General features: G+C 45.2%; 1 protein-coding gene across 1 annotated transcript in view; it reads left to right on the forward strand.

The window, feature by feature from the left end:
- The window catches only part of LOC126198952 (venom carboxylesterase-6-like), an 81,627-nt gene that overhangs the window by 35,110 nt on the left and 21,421 nt on the right, over positions 1-25,096 (forward strand). Inside the window, exons 5-7 of the mRNA XM_049935597.1 lie at positions 6,821-7,041; positions 8,769-8,923; positions 11,625-11,803. Of these exons, the coding sequence (XP_049791554.1) occupies positions 6,821-7,041; positions 8,769-8,923; positions 11,625-11,802 (554 nt within the window). The 3' untranslated portion in view covers position 11,803. The remainder of the gene's footprint in view (positions 1-6,820; positions 7,042-8,768; positions 8,924-11,624; positions 11,804-25,096) is intronic.

The raw sequence follows: 25,096 nt of genomic DNA on the forward strand, positions 1-25,096 counted from the left end.
GAAGCGTCCACTGCGGGCGGCGCCGGCGAGAGAACAGGCGGCGGCGGCGGCAGCGGCGCGTCGCCATGAGGCAAAATGGAAGGCAGCGTCGGTAACACCTGGGGATGAGGCGAGCCAATAGATGGGTCCCCAGGGCGCTGACCGGACGGCACCGTCGCTGAAAGCAGACGGGGAGCGGCAGAACCCAGGCGGCGACAGAGGCGCAGCTGATTGAGATGCCGACGCACCTCACCAGAGGCCCCCAAAACCAAATACATCGCGCGACCGAGGCAGCGAAGAATGCGCCCTGCGAGCCAACGCCGTGAACCTCGATAGTTGCGATAAAATACAACGTCGCCTGGAGCAAAAACAGGAGTCTGCCGCTGCACAGGAACCTGATGCGGCGGATGCAGCAAAGACATCAAGGTTCCATGAGGACGACCGTGGAGCAACTCAGCCGGCGAACGACCATCGCGGGGCTGAGAGCGATACGAAGACAAAAAGAGCAACAACGCGTCCTCCCGCGAATGCGACTCTTTCAACTTCAACATCTGGGACTTGAAAGTCCGGACCAACCGTTCAGCGGCACCGTTTGACTGAGGCGAAAACGGCGCGGATGTCAGATGTTGAATACCATTGGCCTTGCAGAATGACTGAAATTCTGCGGACATGAATTGTGGGCCATTGTCGGAAACAATAGTCTGTGGAAGACCTTCAATGCAAAAGATAGCGGATAACGCTTGGATGGTGGCAGATGACGTCGTGGAAGACATCCGGACAACAAAAGGAAAAATACTGAAAGAATCGACCACAACCAACCATCGAGCATTCCAGAAGGGACCAGCAAAATCGATGTGCAATCGTTGCCAAGGGGAAGTGGCTTTCGGCCATGCAAAGAATTTCCGCGGCGGTGCGGATTGTTGTTCGGCACACGCCATGCAAGAAGAGCACAGTTTCGTAATCGCCGCATCGATTCCGAACCAAGTACAGTGCTGACGAGCAAGTTGTTTCGTTCGCACTATACCCCAATGTCCTTGGTGAAGAAGCCGTAAGACAGAGGACTGTAACGAACGTGGGACCACGACCCTGGACTGATCATTATCAGAACGCAACAACAAAACACCACGTCGTACAAAAAGTCTCTCCTTTTGAGCAAAAAATCGGCGAACCAACGGATCCTCGATCCGTGACTTTGACAAGGGCCATAGCGTAGCAACAAAACGCAAAACAGTAGCAAGGACAGGGTCAGCAGCTGTGGCTGTAGCTACACGACGAAAATCAATCGGAAACGATTCGACCACGTTATCGGTTTCCGCATCAATGAATATGCAAGCAAGTTCGGAAGAATCGAATGCTCTTGCGACCTCAACACGCAATGCGTGGGGAACATTGCGCGCTCTGAAAAATTTCGGTTGCGCGTTTACTTTCCGTTCCAAATGTGCTTCATAGTTCTTAGCGCAACCAAGGCCCGGTGCAAAAACGTCTGCAAATTCTTCACATAGACGAGAAACACTGGCGGAAGGCACAGTCTGGATCACTGATAGGACCTGATTTACTATAGACAAGTTAAACAACTGAAAGAAATCTAAACCAAACAAGTTCACTGCAGAAGAAGAACGAAGGACGTAAAATGACACAAGTTTTGTTTGTCCCTTGTATGTTGCAAGAAGAGTGCACTGTCCTAACACAGGGATCTGTTGTCCTGAATAACTAGTGAGCTTAACATTTGCGGCACGCAACGGAGGTTTGCCCAGTTGTTTGTACGTGTCGTGATTGATCAATGAAACTGCAGCTCCGGTATCGAGCTGGAATGGGATCACTTTGCCTTCAAAGTCCAAGTCTACAAAAAGTTTATTGTCCTGCTGACGACAAGAGCGACTTTCACGTGCAATTTGAACTGACACAGGTACAGAAGCACTTGCGACTTTACGGGATTTCCGGCGACGTCGACGCACACTGTTTGTGGGACGAACACAGTCACTGTTAGAGATAGTGGCACTGGACGGGGTGGAATTAACTACATGAATGTCCATGGGCGAAGGTCCACGAGCCTGAGTATTCGGGGTTCGATTCTGGCGCGAAGCAAAGGGCCTGGAATGATTGTGATTGTCTGATCTGAGCTTTTTCCGGCAAACACTTTGAACATGTCCTTTCTTATGACAGTAAAAGCAAATAGCTTGGCGTGACGGGCAATTGGCACGCGAATGTCTAGTTGCACACTGCGGGCATGATTTCACTGCATTTGCTTGCCTACGCGGCACATGTGCGTGAGAGCTAGGCCGCAGCTGCGCGGACGTGCGCGAGGGCTGTTGAGCGTTCCGTGCAGCGCGCCCGGCGGGCCGGTTAACGTGACACACGGCTGGCGAAGTTTCAAATGATTCCTGAGCAAAGTCAAGTGTGTCTTGCCTATCCAATACGTCTATCACTTGTTGAAGGGAGGGATTAACTAGTTTCAAAATCTGTTCCCGTATGCGAACATCAGAAACGTTCTGTGCTATTGCATCACGCACCATAGTATCTGAATAAGGGAGTCCACATTCACACTCAAAAGCACAATCCCTAGTAAGTCCTTGCAATGTTGCAACCCACTCCCTATTAGTCTGACCGGCCGTACGTTTTGTACGAAAGAACGTATACCTTTTTGCAACGACATTGACTGTTTCCTTGAAATAGGCATCTAAAGCAGACAAAATTTCTTCATAGGATAGAGTTGCTACGTCGCGTCGGGGAAACAATTTCGCTATCACACGGTATGTTTGCACCCCTACACATGATAATAAGTGAGGCTGCCGCTCGTTACCTTGAATTCTGTAGGCGGCGAGATGGAATCCAAATTGGCGTGACCACTCCGTCCACGTTTCAATGGCTGCATCAAAGCTACGAAACGGGGGTGCAACTGCATGTTGTGGCTGCGGTAGTGGTGAAGCGGCGGCGGCCGCATCGTGTGGCAGTGCACGTTGACCCTGGACGAGCTGTCCAAGGGCATCCAATAACGCCTGCGTCTGCTGATTCTGCAAGCGATAAAATTCGGACAGTACATCTGGAGAAGCCATGACACAAGTAAATTAGGGCAAAGCAAGTAGAAAGAACAAGATCCTGATTGATCCGCGTCGCCAAAAATGTAGTGTCGGCAGACTTGCCAACACTACGCACACTAATTGAAAAAGGCGGCCAAGATGCACGCGCTAACTCATGAAGGATGTTCAAATGGCTCTGAGCACTATGGGACTCAACATCTTAGGTCATAAGTCCCCTAGAACTTAGAACTACTTAAACCTAACTAACCTAAGGACATCACACACACCCATGCCCGAGGCAGGATTCGAACCTGCGACCGTAGCAGTCGCGCGGTTCCGGACTGCGCGCCTAGAACCGCGAGACCACCGCGGCCGGCCACGAAGGATGGGATGAGGTCTGAAACAGGATACGTAATGAATGCTATAAAGAAAAGTACGTAGCTTCTTGAATACTTAACTTTTAATCCATCTTTTGTATACATCGTTCTTGATGAGACATCTGGAGATTGTGGCGATACAAGTGAGACTCTTTAGATACAAGCTATCTAAGGCTAATGGCGCCTTGCTAGGTCGTAGCCATGGACTTAGCTGAAGGCTATTCTAACTGTCTCTCGGCAAATGAGAGAAAGGCTTCGTCAGTGTAGTCGCTAGCAAAGTCGTCGTACAATTGGGGCGAGTGCTCCTACGTCTCTCGAGACCTGCCGTGTGGTGGCGCTCGGTCTGCGATCACTGCCAGTGGCGACACGCGGGTCCGACATGTACTAATGGACCGCGGCCGATTTAAGCTACCACCTAGCAAGTGTGGTGTCTGGCGGTGACACCACAGGCGGTGTGGAGATCTGTTGTGTTTTCTGATGAAAGCTTGTTCTGCTTCGGTGCCAATGATCGCCTTGTGTCGGTCGGGAGAAGCCAGTTGAGGGCCTGCAACCAACCTGTCTGTGTGCTAGACACACTGGACCAACACCTGGAGTTGTGTTCTGGGGTTCAGTTTCGTATGACAGTAGGAACTCTGTCGAGGTTATCCCACGCACCCTGACTGCAAATTTGTGCGTCAGTCTGGTGTTTCGACCTGTTGTGCTGCCATTCATGAACATTATTCCAGGGGGTGTTTTGCAACAGAGTAACACTCGACCGCATAAAGCTGTTGTAAACCAACATGATCTAGAGTGTCGACATATAGCCTTGGCTCGCTCGATCACCAGAACTATCTCCAATCAAGCACATACGGGACATGGACGACAACTCCAGTGTCACCTACATACAGCAACAAACGTCCCTGCATTGACTGACCAAGTGCAACAGGCATGGAACTCTCTCTCATAAACTGATAACCGGCTCCTGTATAACACAACACATGCACGTTACACCGGTTATTAATGTAACAGCATTTCATATTTGCAGTGCCTTATCTCTCACTTGTATTAACCTGTATTCTTGCAATGTTAACAACTTAAATATGTCGCCTAAACAAATGTAGCCCCGAAATTTCAGTATTCTACATAATTATTTTTGGTGTTGCGGATTTTTTCCGTCGGTGTATTTAAACGCAGGAAAATTTTTGATACTTATGGCTAATATTAGAAAACATTCCCTTTTTAATTGTACTTATTCGATTTACTTAAGATGCTGATGATACAAATATCACAATATGTGATTTGTAGGATTCCGAAGTCTGCCTTCTTCGGTTTAATAAGCAAATCAATAATAATACTCGCATCTTCTCCGACCTTCATATACGTAGTTCTTACTATTAGAATTTTTTAAACGTTGACCTGTGAAAGTATATATTCTATGTAGCAGCACTGGAGTTGCATTAAAGAAGTGGAATAATGAAAGCACCCAACAAAAAGTGCAAAATAATTTAAATGTCTCATGACATAGCATTTCCGTTTCGACTTGTCAACACCTATGGGAAACAGCACCAATTATATACTTCCATCTGGAATAGTTTGATTACAGATAAGCTTCTTCAGAAGAATGCAAAAATCTTAATAGCAAATTAGTCACACAAATGAGGTGCCAGGATCAATCTATGTAGTGAGCACCGTAGCTGAGTAAGATACGGCGCACCGACGCAAACTTCACATACCCGGCATTCAAATTAAGGACGACTTCCGACGACTTGAAACGAGTTGCTGTGCTAAATAAAATGGCTACAAATGTGGACGTCGCAACCGTCCAGGATTAGAGGAGTCCAACCCGTATCTCATCATTCTGATTAAGGCTTTCCATTACCAGCCGAATTCACGTCAGGAGATTGCCAGGACGGCTGCCATCAATAAGGACCACTACCTTAAGTGGCCGTTAACTTATAATGACTGTTATTATTATATTACGAGTGACGAAACGATGAGCTAGAACGACTATCAAGTACTGACATCTACTACACATTCGCGCAAGTTGTGAGGTCTCACAGTTAACACGTCTATACAGGGCGTTTCAGAGTCCTTGCGACAACTTCTAATGATGATAGGTCACGTCCTGAGGAACAACTTTCGTTACAAACAGAAGCCTGCAGGACGTAAGCACCCTGAGGCTTTCGTATGCTGTGTGTTGCCTTTTATCCAGTCATCTGCTCCGCGTGAAAGGCGGTAGGCCACGTAAAACCGAAGTTTCTGTTTCGTTTCTAAAATATCTTTCTCCTCTTAGACACACCCATTTTATACCATGCTAGTTCGGTGATATCTTGTCGTCCCATTGCCGGCGAGTACTAAAGGATACCTAAATTTACAAGGAAGCGTTTCTAACAAAAGGTGTTCCTACTGACGTGACCTTTTAGCCAGACATTAGTCACAGACTTTGAAACGCCATGTATAATGAACACTGATTGCTATTCAAAATGGTAGACAGTTTTCACACATATCTGACAGACTTTTAAACTATCAATACGTCGTCGGCTTCTGCTCCGCCTGTATTTGTGTGTCGGCAGGACATTACACTCTAACATGATGTCCCAAGAATAGCGAATCTGGAAGATAATTCGCAATCAGGTATCTGTGTGCTTAAGAATTACTAGTTGAAAATTCCGGCATTGTTCGGGAATTCACCTGACCAGTTTTTTATGCGAGACGAAAACAAAAAATGAACTGTGTTTGTAGTGTAGAGTTTATGTCCGCTGGGGGCAGCTGCTTCGCTTGTCTGCAACTTGATTTTGTAAAAATCTCTATGGCTCCCTCTTCAAAGCTGTATAGACGGCTACTGTTTCCGCCCGTTCGCGCTTCGCAGATGAAAGCTGTCAAAAAGCGCTGCTTGGTGTCGCCGATTTTCTTCTGTTAACTCGACTGTAGGAGTGACTAAATAGTAGAGAACAAATGTATTAAAACTTCATGTATGATGCGGCATTTTTTTCACGCATCTCAGTGTTTATGACATCGTATCTCCTGAATTATTTGGGGTACCATTGTATAATTTTGTACGTGCGTTTAGTGGCACGTGTGGGTACAGCCTGTGAATTTTCATGGAAATAGAATTAGTAACTACGAAGTAATAAATATAAAACTCATCCAAGATGCGGTAGATTATCACGCATCTCATTGTTTATGGCGTCATATTACCTGAGCGATGAAAGGTTCATGGTTCTTACCACCACAGTGATGGTTGCCTGACAGTAATGGACATATTTACCAAGTTTAGTTGAAATCGATCCATTGGTTTAGGAGGAGATACGGAACATACAAACATACATACATCCGTTTATATAATATGTGTGGATTTATTTCTTACAAAGTTTCTACACACTTAGTGCACCACAATAGGGTACTAATTTAACTATAAATTCTATCAATTCTGTCATATTTGAAGGTAAAAGTGAAATTTATCGGCAGGGCTCTTCAGCGAAGTGATTATGGAGAGTGGGGTGGCAACAGCCCCTTGGGCGCTGACGGACAAGCCGCGCGAGAGGGCTTACCGCATGGGAGAGGCGCTCGGCTTCCAGACGCAGGGCGATAACCACACTGACGACGGCGACGCGCGACTGTCTGCCTTCCTTCGCGCCGCCAACGCCTCCGACCTCGCCAGGGATGACACTATCGCCCTCATGGAATTCGTAAGTTACTAGTGCAGAAAATGTATACCATTTTCCCAAACAAATACAAGGATCCCCCTCAAGTTATGCCAGCGCTGGACAACATTCTCAATTGCATGTGGAATTATACGTTCGCATAAACAGTTATGCATTGCCACCAGGACTTCCTCATCATCAGCGAACCTTGCGCCACTAATAGCTTCTTTCAGGGGATCAAAAATGTGATAGTCTGAAGATGCCAGATCCGGAAAAGACAGAGGGTGGAGGAAGGAGAGGAGGAGAGGGCAGCAAGCAGACGAACTTCAGGTCTCCCGGCACACATCTATGCACCTTTCTTTCATTCTTGATGTCAAATGTTTTGGAACCCATCTCGCACACACTTCCTTGAATATCAATACATCATGAACAACACTTTTTATACTCCGTTCACATACAGTGGAGTATATTTTCTTGTTCGAATGCGCTGTGGATCACGTTGATTTATTTTTCGTAGGTATTATTGTAAATCTGTCAGTTGTTGTAGTTGTTGTGGTCTTCAGTCCTGAGACTGGTTTGATGCAGCTCTCCATGCTACTCTATCCTGTGCAAGCTTCTTCATCTCCCAGTACTTACTGCAACCTACATCCTTCTGAATCTGCTTAGTGTATTCATCTCTCGGTCTCCCTCTACGATTTTTACCCTCCACGCTGCCCTCCAATGCTAAATTTGTGATCCCTTGATGCCTCAGAACGTGTCCTAAGAACCGATCCCTTCTTCTTGTCAAGTTGTGCCGCAAACTCCTCTTCTCCCCAATTCTATTCAATACCTCCTCGTTAGTTATGTGATCTACCCATCTAATCTTCAGCATTCTTCTGTATCACCACATTTTGAAAGCTTCTATTCTCTTCTTGTCCAAACTATTGTCCGTCCATGTTTCACTTTCATACACGGCTACACTCTATACAAATACTTTCAGAAACAACTTCCTGACACTTAAATCTATACTCGATGTTAACAAATTTCTCTTCTTCAGAAACGCTTTCCTTGCCATTGCCAGTCTGCATTTTATATCCTCCCTACTTCGACCATCATCAGATATTTTACTCCCCAAATAGCAAAACTCCTTTACTACTTTAAGTGTCTCATTTCCTAATCTAATTCCCTCAGCATCACCCGACTTAATTTGACTACATTCCCTTATCCTAGTTATGCTTTTGTTCATGTTCATCTTATATCCTCCTTTCAAGACACTGTCCATTCCATTCAACTACTCTTCCAAGACCTTTGCTGTCTCATTTCTTACCCCCAATCCATATTGACCTACTATGTTTCCTTCTCTCCCTTTTCCTACTCTCGAATTCCAGTCACCCATGACTATTAAATTTTCATCTCCCTTCACTACCTGAATAATTTCTTTTATCTCATCATACATTTCATCAATTTCTTCATCATCTGCAGAGCTGTCAGATGTTGATTAAAATCTGTCAAATGTCTCTAGGCATAGTTATGTAAATATCATGAAGTCTGAATACAGCAACACGTAAGAACTGATGAACAAACAGCGACGCTGCTGAAAAGGTATTTCTTTATTGGACTTGTAGAAGAGCTTCTCACACTAACATACCACCTCCTACGCCTGTTCCTTTCACATTATTTGAGAAAGTTTATGTTCCAGGTGATGTCTTCCACACACTTGTGACGAAGTGATTTACTGTAACGAGTAGCCAATATCTTCGGTATTCGTGACTGACTCTGCGCCCATTTCACAGGAGAAGCGCTGTCCCCTGCCGCTGGCTTTCCTGCCCGTCGTGGAGCCGCCATCGGACTCTGCGGTGATCGTCGAGCCTCCAGCGGACAGGCAGCTACAACCGAGTACCCATCATGCTGGGCGTCACCTCCGGAGAAGGATTAGTCATACTTGGAAGTACGTAAGAAAATCTGTCAACTCCTGTTTTTCAGTACTTTCCATTTTTAAAGTACTCTTTGCCAGACCGCTGTTCCCCACCAGAAATGTTCTCAAAAAATACTTTCTTATTAATGTAATAGTACGTTCTGCAACATTTGAGGTTATTTATACAGGGTGGTCCATTGATCGTGACCGGCCAAAATATCTCACGAAATAAGCGTCAAACGAAAAAGCTTCAAAGAACGAAACTTGTCTAGCCTGAAGGGGGAAACCAGATGGCGCTACGGTTGGCCCGCTAGATGGCTCTGCCATAGATCAAACGGATATCAACTGGTTTCTTTTTTTTTAAAAAATAGGAACCCCCATTTTTATTACATATTCGTGTAGTACGTAAAGAAATATGAATGTTTTAGTTCGACCACTTTTTTCGCTTTGTGATAGATGGTGCTGTAATACTAACAAACATATGGCTCACAATTTTAGACGAACAGTTGGTAACAGGTAGGTTTTTTAAATTGAAATACAGAACGTAGGTACGTTTGAACATTTTATTTCGGTTGTTCCAATGTGATACATGTACCTTTGTGAACTTATCATTTCTGAGAACGCATTCTGTTACAGTGTGATTATGTGTAAATACCACAGTAATGCAATGCATGCTCAAAATGATGTCCGTCAACCTCAATGCATTTGGCAATACGTGTAACGACATTCCTCTCATCAGCGAGTAGTTCGCCTTCCGTAATGTTCGCACGTGCATTGACAATGCGCTGACGCACGTTGTCAGGCGTTGTCGGTGGATCACGATAGCAAATATCCCTCAACTTTCCCCACAGAAAGAAATCCGGTGACGTCAGATCCGGTAAACATGCGGGCCATGGTATGGTGCTTCGACGACCAATCCACCTGTCATGAAATATGCTATTCAATAGCCGGCCGCGGTGGTCTCGCGGTTCTAGGCGCGCAGTCCGGAACCGTGCGACTGCTACGGTCGCAGGTTCGAATCCTGCCTCGGGCATGGATGTGTGTGATAGCCTTAGGTTAGTTAGGTTTAAGTAGTTCTAAGTTCTAGGGGACTGATGACCACAGCAGTTGAGTCCCATAGTGCTCAGAGCCATGCTATTCAATACCGCTTCAACCGACGCGAGCTATGTGCCATACATCCATCATGTTGGAAGTACATCGCCATTCTGTCATGCAGTGAAACATCTTGTAGTAACATCGGTAGAACATTACGTAGGGAATCAGCATACATTGCACCATTTAGATTGCCATCGATAAAATGGGGGCCAATTATCCTTCCTCCCATAATGCCGCACCATACATTAACCCGCCAAGGTCGCTGATGTTCCACTTGTCGCCGCCACCGTGGATTTTCCATTGCCCAATAGTGCATATTATGTCGGTTTACGTTATCGCTGTTGGCGAATGACGCTTCGTCGCTAAATAGAACGCGTGCAAAAAATCTGTCATCGTCCCGTAACTTCTCTTGTGCCCAATGGCAGAACTGTACACGACATTCGTCCGGATTAGCCGCGACACCAGCTAAAACAACCTACTTGGGCATCATCATTTGTTGCAGGTCGTGGTTGACGTTTCACATGTGGCTGAACACTTCCTGTTTCCTTGAATAACGTAACTATCCGGCGAACGGTCCAGACACTTGGATGATGTAGTCCAGGTTACCGAGCAGCATACGTAGCACACGCCCGTTCATCACAATAGCCATACATCAACACGATATCGACCCTTTCCGCAATTGGTAAACGGTCCATTTTAACACGGGTAATGTATCACGAAGCAAATACCGTCCGCACTGGCGGAATGTTACATGATACCATGTGACTATGACAGCGCCATCTATCACAAAGCGAAAAAAGTGGTCCAACTAAAACATGTATATTTCTTTACGTACTACACGAATATGTAATAAAAATGGGGGTTCCTATTTAAAGAAACGCAGTTGATATCTGTTTGACCTATGGCAGCGCCATCTAGCAGGCCAACCATAGCGCCATCTGGTTTCCCCCTTCCAGCTAGACGAGTTTCGTTCTTTGTAGTTTTTTCGTTTGATGCTTATTTCGTGAGATATTTGGTCCGGTCACTATCAATGGACCACCCAGTATATTACAGCGCTCTGCCGAGGGTACTTTCGCTCAATTTGTGATTTGATTCTAATTACAAGGCGAAATATCAAATTACTTCAAGTGAAGTGAATAGCTGTGACATTTGTAGACTTGCTTGTCACAAATGTTTGGCTTAAAAAAAAAAAAAAAAAACATAGAGATTTCCGAATGTGAGGCAGGACCCTAAAAATAAAGCTCAAATTTCTGCAAGGGAAAAGAGTGGCGATGATTTTTATATTCTTGCTTGTCATAAATATTTTGCGGCTTATTTCCGTACATGTCGCGATATCCTGGAGTCCTCTCGCACACCTCACTTCTGTAAAACTCGACACGACTACGAAATTCCACAGCGGTCGACAAATGTACCGGGCAAGTACACGTTTCGAGCGAAACTAGCTTCTCTCTCAGTATTGCCCACGCTGACAATGTTTACCGCTGGGACTTGGCTACTCACGATGCGCATGCGCACAAGGCGCTTTCCTCTTATCGTGCCCCTCGCCCCTCTGACAGCGGACATTTCGTGACGCACCCACATTAGCGCCACCATTCACGACGGAGCTGACTGTTACTGGAAGCCTACATTTTTATTGCAGACTCCAAACTGCTGACGGAGGCGGGAGTCGCCGACATGAAGGAGAACTTCACGGCAATGATCGCTCCTCAGCTGCCGCTGCCCACGGAGGAACAGCGGACTCGTGCGGCGGAACAGCTGGAGCAGTTCTACTTTGGGGACGAGGGCTTCTCTATGGAGCAGATGCAGTCCGTTATTGATGTAAGTGTAAGGCATTTGCAGCATTGTGCTGAGTTGGCTGTAGTTTCGATACCTTACAATTCCCGAAAACTGGAGGATCCGAGATACTTTTAAAGGCACACTGTCCGCTCAGTTAGAAGAGCAGGGCCTTCAGGGACACGTTCGAAAGACCAAAGGACCCTTCGCGACACAATTTTGACACAAATTGTGAAAACATAAGAGTTTACTATTCTTCTTTAGTGTTAACTAAATTTGCTGCAGTGACAGGTGGGGGACTGGAGTAGTGGGCATGGAGGATACGAAGTGCAAAGTCATATTTCCGACTCTCTCTTTAGTCCGCAGCTCGTGGTCTCGCGGTAGCGTTCTCGCTTCCCGAGCAAGGGGTCCCGGGTTCGATTCCCGGCGGGGTCAGGGATTTTCTCTGCCTCGTGATGACTGGGTGTTGTGCGATGTCCTTAGGTTAGTTAGGTTTAAGTAGTTCTAAGTTGTAGGGGACTGATGACCATAGATGTTAAGTCCCATAGTGCTCAGAGCCATTTGAACCATTTTTTTGACTCTCTCTTTAACTCTTGTTGTAGTTAGGGCGTTTTGTACTGCCAGAATACAAATATTTTTCTACCTTCATCCGACGGTCTTCGACGTGAAATGTTATGGTTCAAATGGCTCTGAGCACTATGGGACTTAACATCTGAGGTCATCAGTCTCCTAGAACTTAGAACTACTTAAACCTAAATAACCTAAGGACATCACACACATCCATGCCAGAGGCAGGATTCGAACCTGCGACCGTAGCAGCAGCGCGGTTCCAGACTGAAGCGCCTAGAACCGCTCGGTCACAACGGCAGGCTGAAATGTTATAAATGAGCGATTCTCGCGATTCGAAGTCTCCATAGAGAAGTGCAAAGACTCTGCCTAAAATGTAAGGTCCTATACTCGTATTCGGGATGACACCTGCTCAAATCCTCGTCCTGACGTCAAGATATAGATTTTCCGCTTAAGGCAAATGCCAGTATAGTTCTGTTGAAAAGGACACAGTCGATTTCCTTTCCCAGTTATTCTAATCGCAGCTTGTTCTCTAATGGCCTCGTCATCGACGGAACGTTAAACGTTGCCTTCCGCCCTTCTCGCTAAAATCTTCTACACAGCTACTTCTTCTATAGAAAGCTGTAGTACTCTTACATTTACCAAATATGGCTGAAATTATGACACATATTCCACACTCATACTTTAGATGTTATGCCGTTCCATCCCACTCCTACACCCATCTCTGTAGATAAATTTTGGCAACAGTACTATTACCATTCAGCGTAGTAATCTCGAATACGGTGAATTCGACACTAACATTTGTCCTTGTCGACCATTTTTATGTCACGTTAATTCTAGACGCAATGGAACTGTTATCAGTCAACCTGCCAAAATCTTGAACTATATATTCGACACTAATATCGGGGGTTGCCGATAATTTTAACATGTCACCCTTTTGCACTACCCATCTTCAACCTCTAGGGGACATTATTGTCCCCTTCTCCCAGCGCCCCTTCCCGCACCTGCTCCAGTATGTTCCCCAGATGAGTCGCATTCGTACCAAGTTGAGTTGACATTCCTCCAAGCATTCGAGGGTTAAGCTGTGCGTGTCAACCCATCTTACTGCCGTCTCATCCCTAGCGGTAAAATTTCATTAGGACTTTCATCGACCAGACCATAAACTCCGAATACTACGCATTCGAAACCAATACAGCTTGCTTACACTTTTTGCATTTTAGGCCATCCCACCCCTAATTTTGGGATAATTTCCGTATAGGAAGTAATATTTGTAACACATCTGGTTTAAATTATTCGAGGCGTTAAAATTGGTTCAAATGGCTCTGAGCACTATGGGACTTAACAGCGGAGGTCATCAGTCCTCTAGAACTTAGAACTACTTAAACCTAACTAACCTAAGGACATCACCCACATCCATGCCCGAGGTAGGATTCGAACCTGCGACCGTAGCTGTCGCGCGGTTCCAGACTGAAGCTCGAGGCGTCAAAGAACTATGTTTGCATGTCACTACTTTCCTCCATTCACCCCATCAAGCGGGAGTGCTATTGGGGTCTTATCCAACATCGATTATTAATAACTGGTATTTAAAGATTGTGAGTGTTGTTGGAGGTATGGCAGGTGCAATATATTACCTGTTACCAGTCACGGAAACAAATTACGGAGCTTAGGAGATAATGTCTCGGCTTGACAGAATAAGACTACGTTTTATGCTTGGAAAATGCATTTAATTTTCGTAGTTGTTCCCTTCAATTCAATTTCTTCAATGCTTTTCCAGTGAGCAAGTTTCTTTCCATAGTGTTATTGTAGACTGTCTACAAAATATCCATCTGCAGGCTCCATAACCTGGAGTAGATGACCATTAGAAATAAACGTGGTGTCGAAGAGGACATGACAGATGGAGCACAAGGTAGGATTGAACGTGGATTGGGAATGAAATTGGCCATGTCCTTAACAAAGGAACCCTCCTGAAATTCACCTTCTGTATGTTGCTCTCCAGACGAGAATCTCAAGACTGCTACCTTCTACTAAATGCATGTCCATTGACGCACTCACTGTGCCATATCGTTCGATTGAGCTCAAGCCATTCCGTTACGGAATCCTTGGATAGCAACGTCTTGGTTAAAGTGCCGCTCCAAATTCGGTTAAAATGTCAAGCTTAAGATGATTTGGTCCATCACTGTTGTCAGGTGTTAAGTGCTACACCTGTCTCTTCTTCTCATCGTTCATTCTTCACGCAAAATGTGTCGTACCCTTCTTTCTGAACGCCTCTTGTATCACATACCATACACACAATTAGTTGTCTATCGTCCGATACCGTATTCTGCACTTTTATCGATGTTTCCGTTGGTGGCTTGGACGTCTTTCTCGTCGAAGGTCTTCCAGAGTAGTTCGGCCAAAGTTGGATTCGCCTGCTCTACGTTTAACTGTTGTAATTTATTTAGCAGACTCCTTAGCCGTTATCAGCGTTTAGCAAACTGAAAGTGGGATGAACACGTATTTGGTGTAAGCTTTTCAAGACAGAGAATTCTATAACGGCACGGTATATGAAGATATTCAGATGAACGAAACGAGCGCACACACACATACACACCGAATTCTGATTTAATGCTCCACAGGAAAAAACCTATTACTCTTATGACGTTGATACTCAACTTACATTGTTGCAAATGGATCAAAGTAATTAAAATAAAACTTTATTTATATCACTGCCGGCTCTGCAGAAGGGTATGAATTTTTCTCGCTGCCCCAGCACACAGCGAAAACTACCGAGTGCAGTCCTTGTTTTCAGATGTTTCAAAATCTCGCTCCAACATTCTGCATGCTAGATTTCCCATCCATAACCAGGTAGATGCTGGTGACTACCGAAAAGGACTCAAATCAACTGAAGACCAGACTAGGCACACTCTTGACAATACTGAAAACGATTTTAAGATTCTACATATGTAACAGGAGAGTTACAAAATGACCATTCTAGGGCATACAAAAATTTTATGAGACAAAATTACTTAAATACATAACAAGCTCCATGAAAATGAGTACATGAGTTTCCAGACTTTTATGAAACTTAGTTTAAAGAATACTATACATTGAAGACTTAAATGTTTTTCTTATCTTCTTCTGTTAATCTTAAAATTAAATTAAGTAGTCACTTTTCTGGCACGAAGTTTAGATATCTTAATCTTTTTATTGCCTTATGCACTGATTTCTCCTGCAAGACAGTGGCCTTAAGAGTCTCTCTTACATCTAACCAGACATTCTCAGCGTTTCAACAACACAATTTGTGTAGTATATGAACACTATATAAGGATAATAATAACGAAATTCATATTGATCGTGATGATGAATAAGTAGTAATTAAAATATGAAATTTAAGAAATGTCAGTCTTATTAATATTCTAGCGAGCAATTTTCACATTCGTTACTGTCGAATGTACGATACTTTAGTGAAATGATCCGAAGTATAGCTTTGTATGTGTTGATGCGTCTATGTGTATACGAAGAGTAGCTTTTTATTTTCATTTGTTTTCCGACGTGTACTTCATTAACGCAGCGGACTCCTTCGCTAGAGCAGTGGTGAACTCCAGTGCTATACCAGTCTTTTTCTATTACTTCGACTACAATGGCACCGGCTCCACGGAATATGGTAATCGTTCACCATCAGCTATTGCTTTTATATAAGAATAAATGTTTCTGCTAAGCGTGGTGATAATGTTAAATGTAATGTTAGTAACTGCATAAAATTATTTAAATTGTGTGAGTGCTTCCAAACAGCCTTTATTTAATAGCACCAATTCTTCTATACACTCTTAGTTTCACCAGATTTGATATTAAACAAATATCTTATGAATACTGTTTGTACATAATGCTACCCGAATATTTGTCTAGGTCATTTCTTGTAGTGTGACATATTATTCAATGTATTTTTATCAGTTTTGCTTATTTGAAACTTCCAAAAAAGGCGATAGGAAGATAGAACCTGCATATCTGCCAGGCAAAACTTTTAAGATACATGGGCAATAAATGTTAAAAACTACATATATACAGGGTGAAGAAAAAATGTCGGCATATGATTTCTCATTCCAGTTCGAGACAAAAGTGTATCTAGCAAACACAAGTCCCGCGAGTAGGTTCAAATGGTTCAAATGGCTCTGAGCACTATGGGACTTAACTTCTGAGGTCATCAGTCCCCTAGAACTTAGAACTACTTAAACCTAACTAACCCAAAGACATCACACACATCCATGCCCGAGGCAGGATTCGAACCTGCGACCGTAGCGGTCGCGCGGTTCCAGACTGTAGCGCCGCCAGTAGGTTTAATAGAAACGCGATTTAAGAAAACGAGGTTCTGGCAAAGCTATAACTGCGTACAACATGGCCGGGAACAGATACCGTGAGCTTTGCACTATGCTGGAACTGTTCCATTAGATCAGTGAGACGAGGCAATATAATGGGGAACGCATATGGAGACGTTCTGATGTTCGAGTCGCGTTCGCGAGAAAAAAATATTTTTTTCCGTTAAAACATCAAATTGTATCCAGTTTAAATCTATACAACGCGGTATCTTGTATATTTCTTTTCATTACTTTTGCCTTTATTTAAACACTGAGACACAATATGAACTTCTTACAGGCGCAAACGACCATTTGGTTTCGTCCATGACACAAACAAAGCCATTACAAAATAATACTGGATACAATAACATCGTCTGTATCCAATGAGGTACAAAAAACACGCCGGCCGCAGTGGCCGAGCGGTTCTTGGCGCTACAGTCTGAAACCGCGCGACCGCTACGGTCGCAGATTCGAATCCTGCCTCGAGCATGGGTGTGTGTGATGTCCTTAGGTTAGTTAGGTTTAAGAAGTTCTACGTTCTAGGAAACTGATGATCTGAGATGTTATGTCCCATAGTGCTCAGAGCCATTTGAGCCATTTTGAACAAAAAACACGATAGGTAGGCTACACTAGATTACACGTTATGCTACGTACAATAATTCCATTCTGTATGTTTGACGTCCAGGCTTATCTTTACGAAGCCGCTACGTACAGGTAAGAGCGACGTTCATTTTAGAGAAGCGACCAGCTTGCATTTGCAAATATTTCACCATTCGCCGGATCATAGTCTGCTGGGCCCTATGCAACACACCTGCATCCACCACTGCTGAAGCGGCACGCACGTGATCTATTAAGACGAATACATACTTGGCTGGAGTACTATAAACGTGTTCCTTTAAGTGTCCCCACCAACAAAAATCTAGTGGATTAAGGTTCGGGGAACTTGGTGGCTAGATCATTTTACCTTTACATCTACATCTACATCTACACGGTTACTCTGCAATTCACACTTAAGTGCCTGGCAGAGGGTTCATCGAACCGTTCATACTACTTCTCTACCATTCCACTCTCGAATGGCGCGTCGGAAAAAGGAACACCTAAATTTTTCCTTTCGGGCTCTGATTTTTCTTAATGTATTATGATGATCATTTCTCCCTATGGAGGTGTGTGTCAATAAAATATTTTCGCGTTCGGAAGAGAAAGTTTGTGATTTAAATTTCGTAAACAGATCTTGCCGCAAAGAAAACCGCCTTTCTTTCAGTGACTGCCACCCCAACTCGCGTATCGTATCAGTGACACTCTCATCGCCATTGCGCGATAACACGAAACGAGCTACCCTTCTTTGCACTTTTTCGATGTCCTCCTTCAATCCTACCTGGTAAGGATCCCACACTGCGCAGCAATATTCCAGCAGAGGACGGACAAATGTAATGTAGGCTGTCTCTTTAGTGGGTTGTCGCATCTTCTAATTGTCCTACCAACAAAGCGCAGTCTTTGTTTCGCCTTCCCCGCAGTATTATCTATGTGGTCTTTCCAGTTTAAGTTGCTCGTAATTGTAATTCCTAGGTATTTAGTCGAATTGACAGCCCTTAGATTTGTGCTATTTATCGTATAACCAATATTTAACGGATTTCTTTTAGTACTCATGTCGATGACCTCGCACTTTTCTTTGTTTAGTGCCAATTGTCACTTTTCGCACCATACAGAAATTGTCTCTAGATCATTTTGTAATTGGAATTGATCGTCTGATGGAATTTACTAGACAGTAAATTACAGCGTCATCTGCAAACAATCTAAGGGGGCTGTTCACATTTTCACCTAGATCATTTATGTAAATCAGGAACAGCAGAGGGTCTATGACACTACCTTGCGGAACGCCAGATATCACTTCTGTTCTACTCAATGATTTACCGTCTATCACTACGAACTGTGACCTCTTTGAGAGGAAATCACGAATCCAGTCACAGAACTGAGGCGATACTCCATATGCACCCAATTTGATTAAAACTCGCTTGTGAGGAACGGTATCAAAAGCCGTCTGCAAATCTAAGAATATGGGATCGATCTGAGATCCCTTGTCGACAGCACTCATTACTTCATGGGAATAAAGAGCCAGCTGTGTTGCACAAGAACGATATTTTATTAATCCTCCACGACCGATCGATTTCCCTAGAAACACATTTAAATAGTTACGCACATTCATTCCAAAGTGTGCGGTGAACCATCATGCTGAAACTACTGCTGTAGCAGAACGCCACGTGGAACGATTTCTTAAGCGTCAGGCAAAGTATTGCAAAGACCCGAACGATACACGGGCGCATTCAGCTTGTGTGGCAACAGGTAAGGGCACAAAAGCACTCCTCCCATGTTCCAGCCCAAAGGTTTAAGATAAAGCGTGCGTTTATGTCACGTTCACGGGTGAGAACAGGGTTGTTTTCCGACCAATAACGGCTGTTGTTGATACTGAAAATACCTTTACGAGTGGAGCTAGATTTTTCAGCCCATCTCACGTTGTTTATAAAATGTTCGTTATCTTCCACTTGGTACAAAAGCCATTACAAAACTGTACTCGTCGAATGGCGGTCTTCAGGCCCCTCGTATTGAGTTAACGTGTAATGATACGTATGAAGTTCTTCATCGTGTAACACTTCAAAAACTAGTCTTTGAGATATATGGAACTGCTTTGCAATATCACGGGTACTTCGGCTAGGTGACTGGTGCACGGTTTCAAGAATCACGTCCTCTGTTTGTGGAGTACGTCTAGTCCTTGTACGACCTCTGACGATTACTTGCGGACGAAGATTAGCGGTTTCTCGGTGGCGTTGCTCCAGCCGACGAAAGATACTCTTATTGGGATGGCGCCTTTGAAGGAGCCGTGCAGCATACACACGTCCAGCGGCAGCAGCTTTGTTATCGAACGTACCCAGCACCAAAAGAATATCAACGTATTCGTCGCTGTGTACTCCACCGGGAAGCCAACCTACATTAACTTGACAGGACCAGTTACCGTGGGGCACTGCGCAGTGAGCATAATCATGAATGCCGTTTAATGAATCCCACCGTCTGTGATAGGCTATTGTCATGTGACAAAATGATGTTGTGTTTATAATCGACGAGAACTAGGGAAAGAAAGTTTAAAAGATAAAAAAAAAAGGAATCTGACGAGGACTCTAACCGCATGGTGGATTTCAGAGATCTACGAAGGCTGGTGCGGTAGTGTGGTGTGATACATGTTCCTCTGTGCATTACGATGTGCTGCACAATGTGACAGTGTTTCCAGCTCCTCATTTTCGTACAGGTTTTTCCAAAATGCACTCGATCTGATTTTCCTACATTAACTTTTGTCTTATATCTGGACGAGGGATCGCACGCCGACCTCCAAGTGCATTTATTTTATCATCCTATATTCCTTGTCATACACTGACAGAAACGGGAAGTGCTATGTCATGAAACTCTAGTCCAATATTTATCAGATTTTGTGGAGATTTCATAATATAACAGGTATTAGGCAATGACGTCTGTCATCACCTTCAGTACGAGGTATGATCCCCACAGGTACGAAACGCTCTTTTTGCAATGCCTGAAATACTTGGTGCGTCGGTCCATAAGGACTGCTGGCTGGAGGCTAGTATACGTTCTCCCATCGCATCCCAGGCATTCTCAATTGGTGACAAATCAGAGGATGGTGCATGTCAGCCAACGACCCGGGTATTCCTCAATGTGTTTGGGGTGTGGAACGTAAAATGAGATTTTCTACATCTACATCTACATACTGCGCAAGCCACCGTATCGTGCGTAGCGGAGGGCGCCCTGCACTACTACCAATAATTTCCTTCCCCGTTCCATCCGCAAACAGAGCGAGGGAAAAACGACCATCTACATGCCTCGGCACGAGCCGTAATGTCTCTTTTCTTCGTGTTCCTTAGGAGAAATGTACGTTTGCGGCAGTAGAATCGTTCTGCAATCAGCTTCAAATTCCGGTTCTCTAAACGTTCTGCAAGCAGTCGAGACCTGGAACCAAGGAAGGCAGGATTGGGTTACGACTGTGGACGGGGCCGTAATCAATTGCCGTTGGTTAGTTTATTTTTCAGTCACGTACATTTTATTTGGAAACAACGACCAATAAAAGGTGACAATAAATTAAAAAAATGGTTCAAATGGCTCTGAGCACTATGGGACTCAACTGCTGAGGTCATTAGTCCCCTAGAACTTAGAACTAGTTAAACCTAACTAACCTAACGACATCACAAACATCCATGCCCGAGGCAGGATTCGAACCTGCGACCGTAGCGGTCTTGCGGTTCCAGACTGCAGCGCCTTTAACCGCACGGCCACTTCGGCCGGCCAACAATAAATTAAGGAGTGTTCCACGGCTGAAGGCCTTAATGAGAACAAATTCAAAACTATTTCTCGGCTGAAGGCCCAACAGTGATAATTTAAAAACTGTTTCACGGGTGAAGGCCTGAATAGCAATCTTTTAAGAACCAGTTAACTTCTTCAACTTGCAATTACAGTTTTTAAAATATTTTCAAAAGAACAATCATCAATGTCTCATTGCTAGAATACAATTGTTTAATTAAAATTTTAAGACAAGTAACACTCACGGCCGAAGGCCTTAATGACAACAAATTCAAAACTCCTTCTAATAATTTCCGGGTATGCAGCCGGATCCCGTCGACATTCTGCCACGATATTTCGGCCCAGAGACGTCCGGCCATCATCAGGTGAGTACACAACTACTGAAGAGCCCAGGTGCAGTCGCGGTATTTATGCCGATTCTCGCGCATGTGAAATGTACTGGCATCCTACAGCGCATGCGTCAGGTGTTGACATGCGCAGCATAGCCGAGTTGTACGTGCTGCCCTCGGTGGTGATAATAAAAGTTCATCTAGTCATTGAGTATCGAATGACACTGTCGATTCCGCTGTGATTGTATAATTTTAATAACAGGATTCCAATTTTTATCCAGCTGAAAGCCGTTGTCACGATTTATAAGATTATTGGCAAGACGTATTTCCACTGATTCCTTGATTACGGAATCCCAAAAACCGGAAACCGGGGATAATTTCACATGCGCGAGAATCGGCATAAATACCGCGACTGCACCTGGGCTCTTCAGTAGTTGTGTACTCACCTGATGATGGCCGGACGTCTCTGGGCCGAAATATCGTGGCAGAATGTCGACGGGATCCGGCTGCATACCCGGAAATTATTAGAAGAAGAAATACGCCGGGAAAATTTCAAAATTCAAAACTATTTCTCGGCTGAAGGCCCCAATAGTAATAATTTAAAAAATATTTCACGGCTGAAGGCCTGAACAGCAATCTTTTAGAACCAGTTAGACATCTTCAGACGTGAAATTACAGTTACTAAAATATTTAAAAAAATCATCAAATCTGAACAAACCATGGAGAGGGGAGGGGGCCGCAGACGTTGGTCCAAGGATCGACCTGGGAAAGTCCCTCAAAACTTCGCAAGCGATGAGACAGGCAGTCAAGTGTTGCATTCACTTCACTAGATGGTAACTCAGACTAGTGGCAGTTTAAAGGCATGACCAATAACCATTTGCCGAATCTACCTAACGTATGATGACCAATGTAAGGATGGAATAACACACCCAAGCCAGAACCGGCGGTCAGCACTATGTCTTCAGACTACGGTGTTTAGAGCATCCAGAAGCAGAAAGGAACCACTACTAACAGAGTAGGAAAAAAAAAAAACACTACCCGGCCTAGAAATCAAGGAAGCTGTCGAACTACACGCCTTACCGGACAGCAGCGGCGAGGCGAGGAAAAGTACACTGCCATAACATACACTAAACTCCAGGGCAGGTAACTGGGGCGTTAGCCGCCACTAGGCAGGAAAAATACCACTGGTTGGACTTCACAAATAATAACATATAGAATGCAACAATTAATAATAAGAAGTGGAGGAAGGCTAATTGGATTCGCCTTCCCCAAACACTCCACTCGCTGCCCTTCGTCTTGGCGACACTGCGAGCAGCAACACGCAAGCACAAATGGCGAGATCTCACAATGCTCGAGGTTTCACTACATGAATTAAGGTCCACTCAACTTAAACTTCGTGGGTCCGGTTGACAAAAAGGTTGTACCCCTAGCGACTACAGCCCTTCCATCGGGCAGTGCACGCGTTCCGCCAGTGGTCCCGGCGTGCTCTCACGCTGCACGGACCTGGTTGCTCGCCCTTCCCCAACCGAACTCTATTAGCAGCGGCGAGTGCGGGAAACCTCAAACTGTAGAACGGAAGGACGACACTGAAATTTGTGTCGGACCAGAACTCGAACCCGGATGTGCCACTTGTCGTGAGCTGTCGCCTTAACAATTTCGGCTGTCCTCACACGCATCCGGGCTAGATCGAAACTTCAGTATGTCATCACCCATATGTCATTAACCTGCGCTCGTTCAGTACTCTAATTCCCGTACAATGGACGCATTTAACCCGAAGTAGCTAGCCTGGTATCGGCGGATAAATATGATATTACAATGTCTGTGTTTGTGAGAAGTACCATGCAACGATCCTTCGGACATGCATGCAATATTGCGTTTCTCAATAATGTTCCTCGAAGAGGACGTCACCTTCCCTCCAGCGATTTCTACACTCCTGGAAATGGAAAAAAGAACACATTGACACCGGTGTGTCAGACCCACCATACTTGCTCCGGACACTGCGAGAGGGCTGTACAAGCAATGATCACACGCACGGCACAGCGGACACACCAGGAACCGCGGTGTTGGCCGTCGAATGGCGCTAGCTGCGCAGCATTTGTGCACCGCCGCCGTCAGTGTCAGCCAGTTTGCCGTGGCATACGGAGCTCCATCGCAATCTTTAACACTGGTAGCATGCCGCGACAGCGTGGACGTGAACCGTATGTGCAGTTGACGGACTTTGAGCGAGGGCGTATAGTGGGCATGCGGGAGGCCGGGTGGACGTACCGCCGAATTGCTCAACACGTGGGGCGTGAGGTCTCCACAGTACATCGATGTTGTCGCCAGTGGTCGGCGGAAGGTGCACGTGCCCGTCGACCTGGGACCGGACCGCAGCGACGCACGGATGCACGCCAAGACCGTAGGATCCTACGCAGTGCCGTAGGGGACCGCACCGCCACTTCCCAGCAAATTAGGGACACTGTTGCTCCTGGGGTATCGGCGAGGACCATTCGCAACCGTCTCCATGAAGCTGGGCTACGGTCCCGCACACCGTTAGGCCGTCTTCCACTCACGCCCCAACATCGCGCAGCCCGCCTCCAGTGGTGTCGCGACAGGCGTGAATGGTGGGACGAATGGAGACGTGTCGTCTTCAGCGATGAGAGTCGCTTCTGCCTTGGTGCCAATGATGGTCGTATGCGTGTTTGGCGCCGTGCAGGTGAGCGCCACAATCAGGACTGCATACGACCGAGGCACACAGGGCCAACACCCGGCATCATGGTGTGGGGAGCGATCTCCTACACTGGCCGTACACCACTGGTGATCGTCGAGGGGACACTGAATAGTGCACGGTACATCCAAACCGTCATCGAACCCATCGTTCTACCATTCCTAGACCGGCAAGGGAACTTGCTGTTCCAACAGGACAATGCACGTCCGCATGTATCCCGTGCCACCCAACGTGCTCTAGAAGGTGTAAGTCAACTACCCTGGCCAGCAAGATCTCCGGATCTGTCCCCCATTGAGCATGTTTGGGACTGGATGAAGCGTCGTCTCACGCGGTCTGCACGTCCAGCACGAACGCTGGTCCAACTGAGGCGCCAGGTGGAAATGGCATGGCAAGCCGTTCCACAGGACTACATCCAGCATCTCTACGATCGTCTCAATGGGAGAATAGCAGCCTGCATTGCTGCGAAAGGTGGATATACATTGTACTAGTGCCGACATTGTGCATGCTCTGTAGCCTGTGTCTATGTGCCTGTGGTTCTGTCAGTGTGATCATGTGATGTATCTGACCCCAGGAATGTGTCAATAAAGTTTCCCCTTCCTGGGACAATGAATTCACGGTGTTCTTATTTCAATTTCCAGGAGTGTATTTGAGTTCTTCGTGCATCATCATAACACTAGCGCCAACTGGTAACAAATCTAGTAGTCTGCCTCTGAATTGCTTCGATGTCTTCCTTTAATTCGACCTGGTGGGGATCCCAAACATTCTAGCAGTACTCAAGAAAGCTTTGCCTAGTGTTCTATATGCGGTCTCCTTTACATATGCATGCAGGTTTCTAAAATTCTCCCAATAAAACGAAGTCGATCATTCAGCTTCTGTACTAAAACGCTTACATGCTCGTTCCATTCCACATAGCTCTGCAACGTTTCGCCTAAATATTTAATCGAGGTGACTGTTAGGTGCCACACTAGTAATGCTGTATTAGAACTTACTGGTTTGCTTTTCCGACTCGTCTGCATTAACTTCCATTTTTCTTCATTTGGAGCTA

Source organism: Schistocerca nitens, chromosome 8, assembly GCF_023898315.1.
Source record: "Schistocerca nitens isolate TAMUIC-IGC-003100 chromosome 8, iqSchNite1.1, whole genome shotgun sequence".
Taxonomy (NCBI): Eukaryota; Metazoa; Arthropoda; class Insecta; order Orthoptera; family Acrididae; genus Schistocerca; species Schistocerca nitens.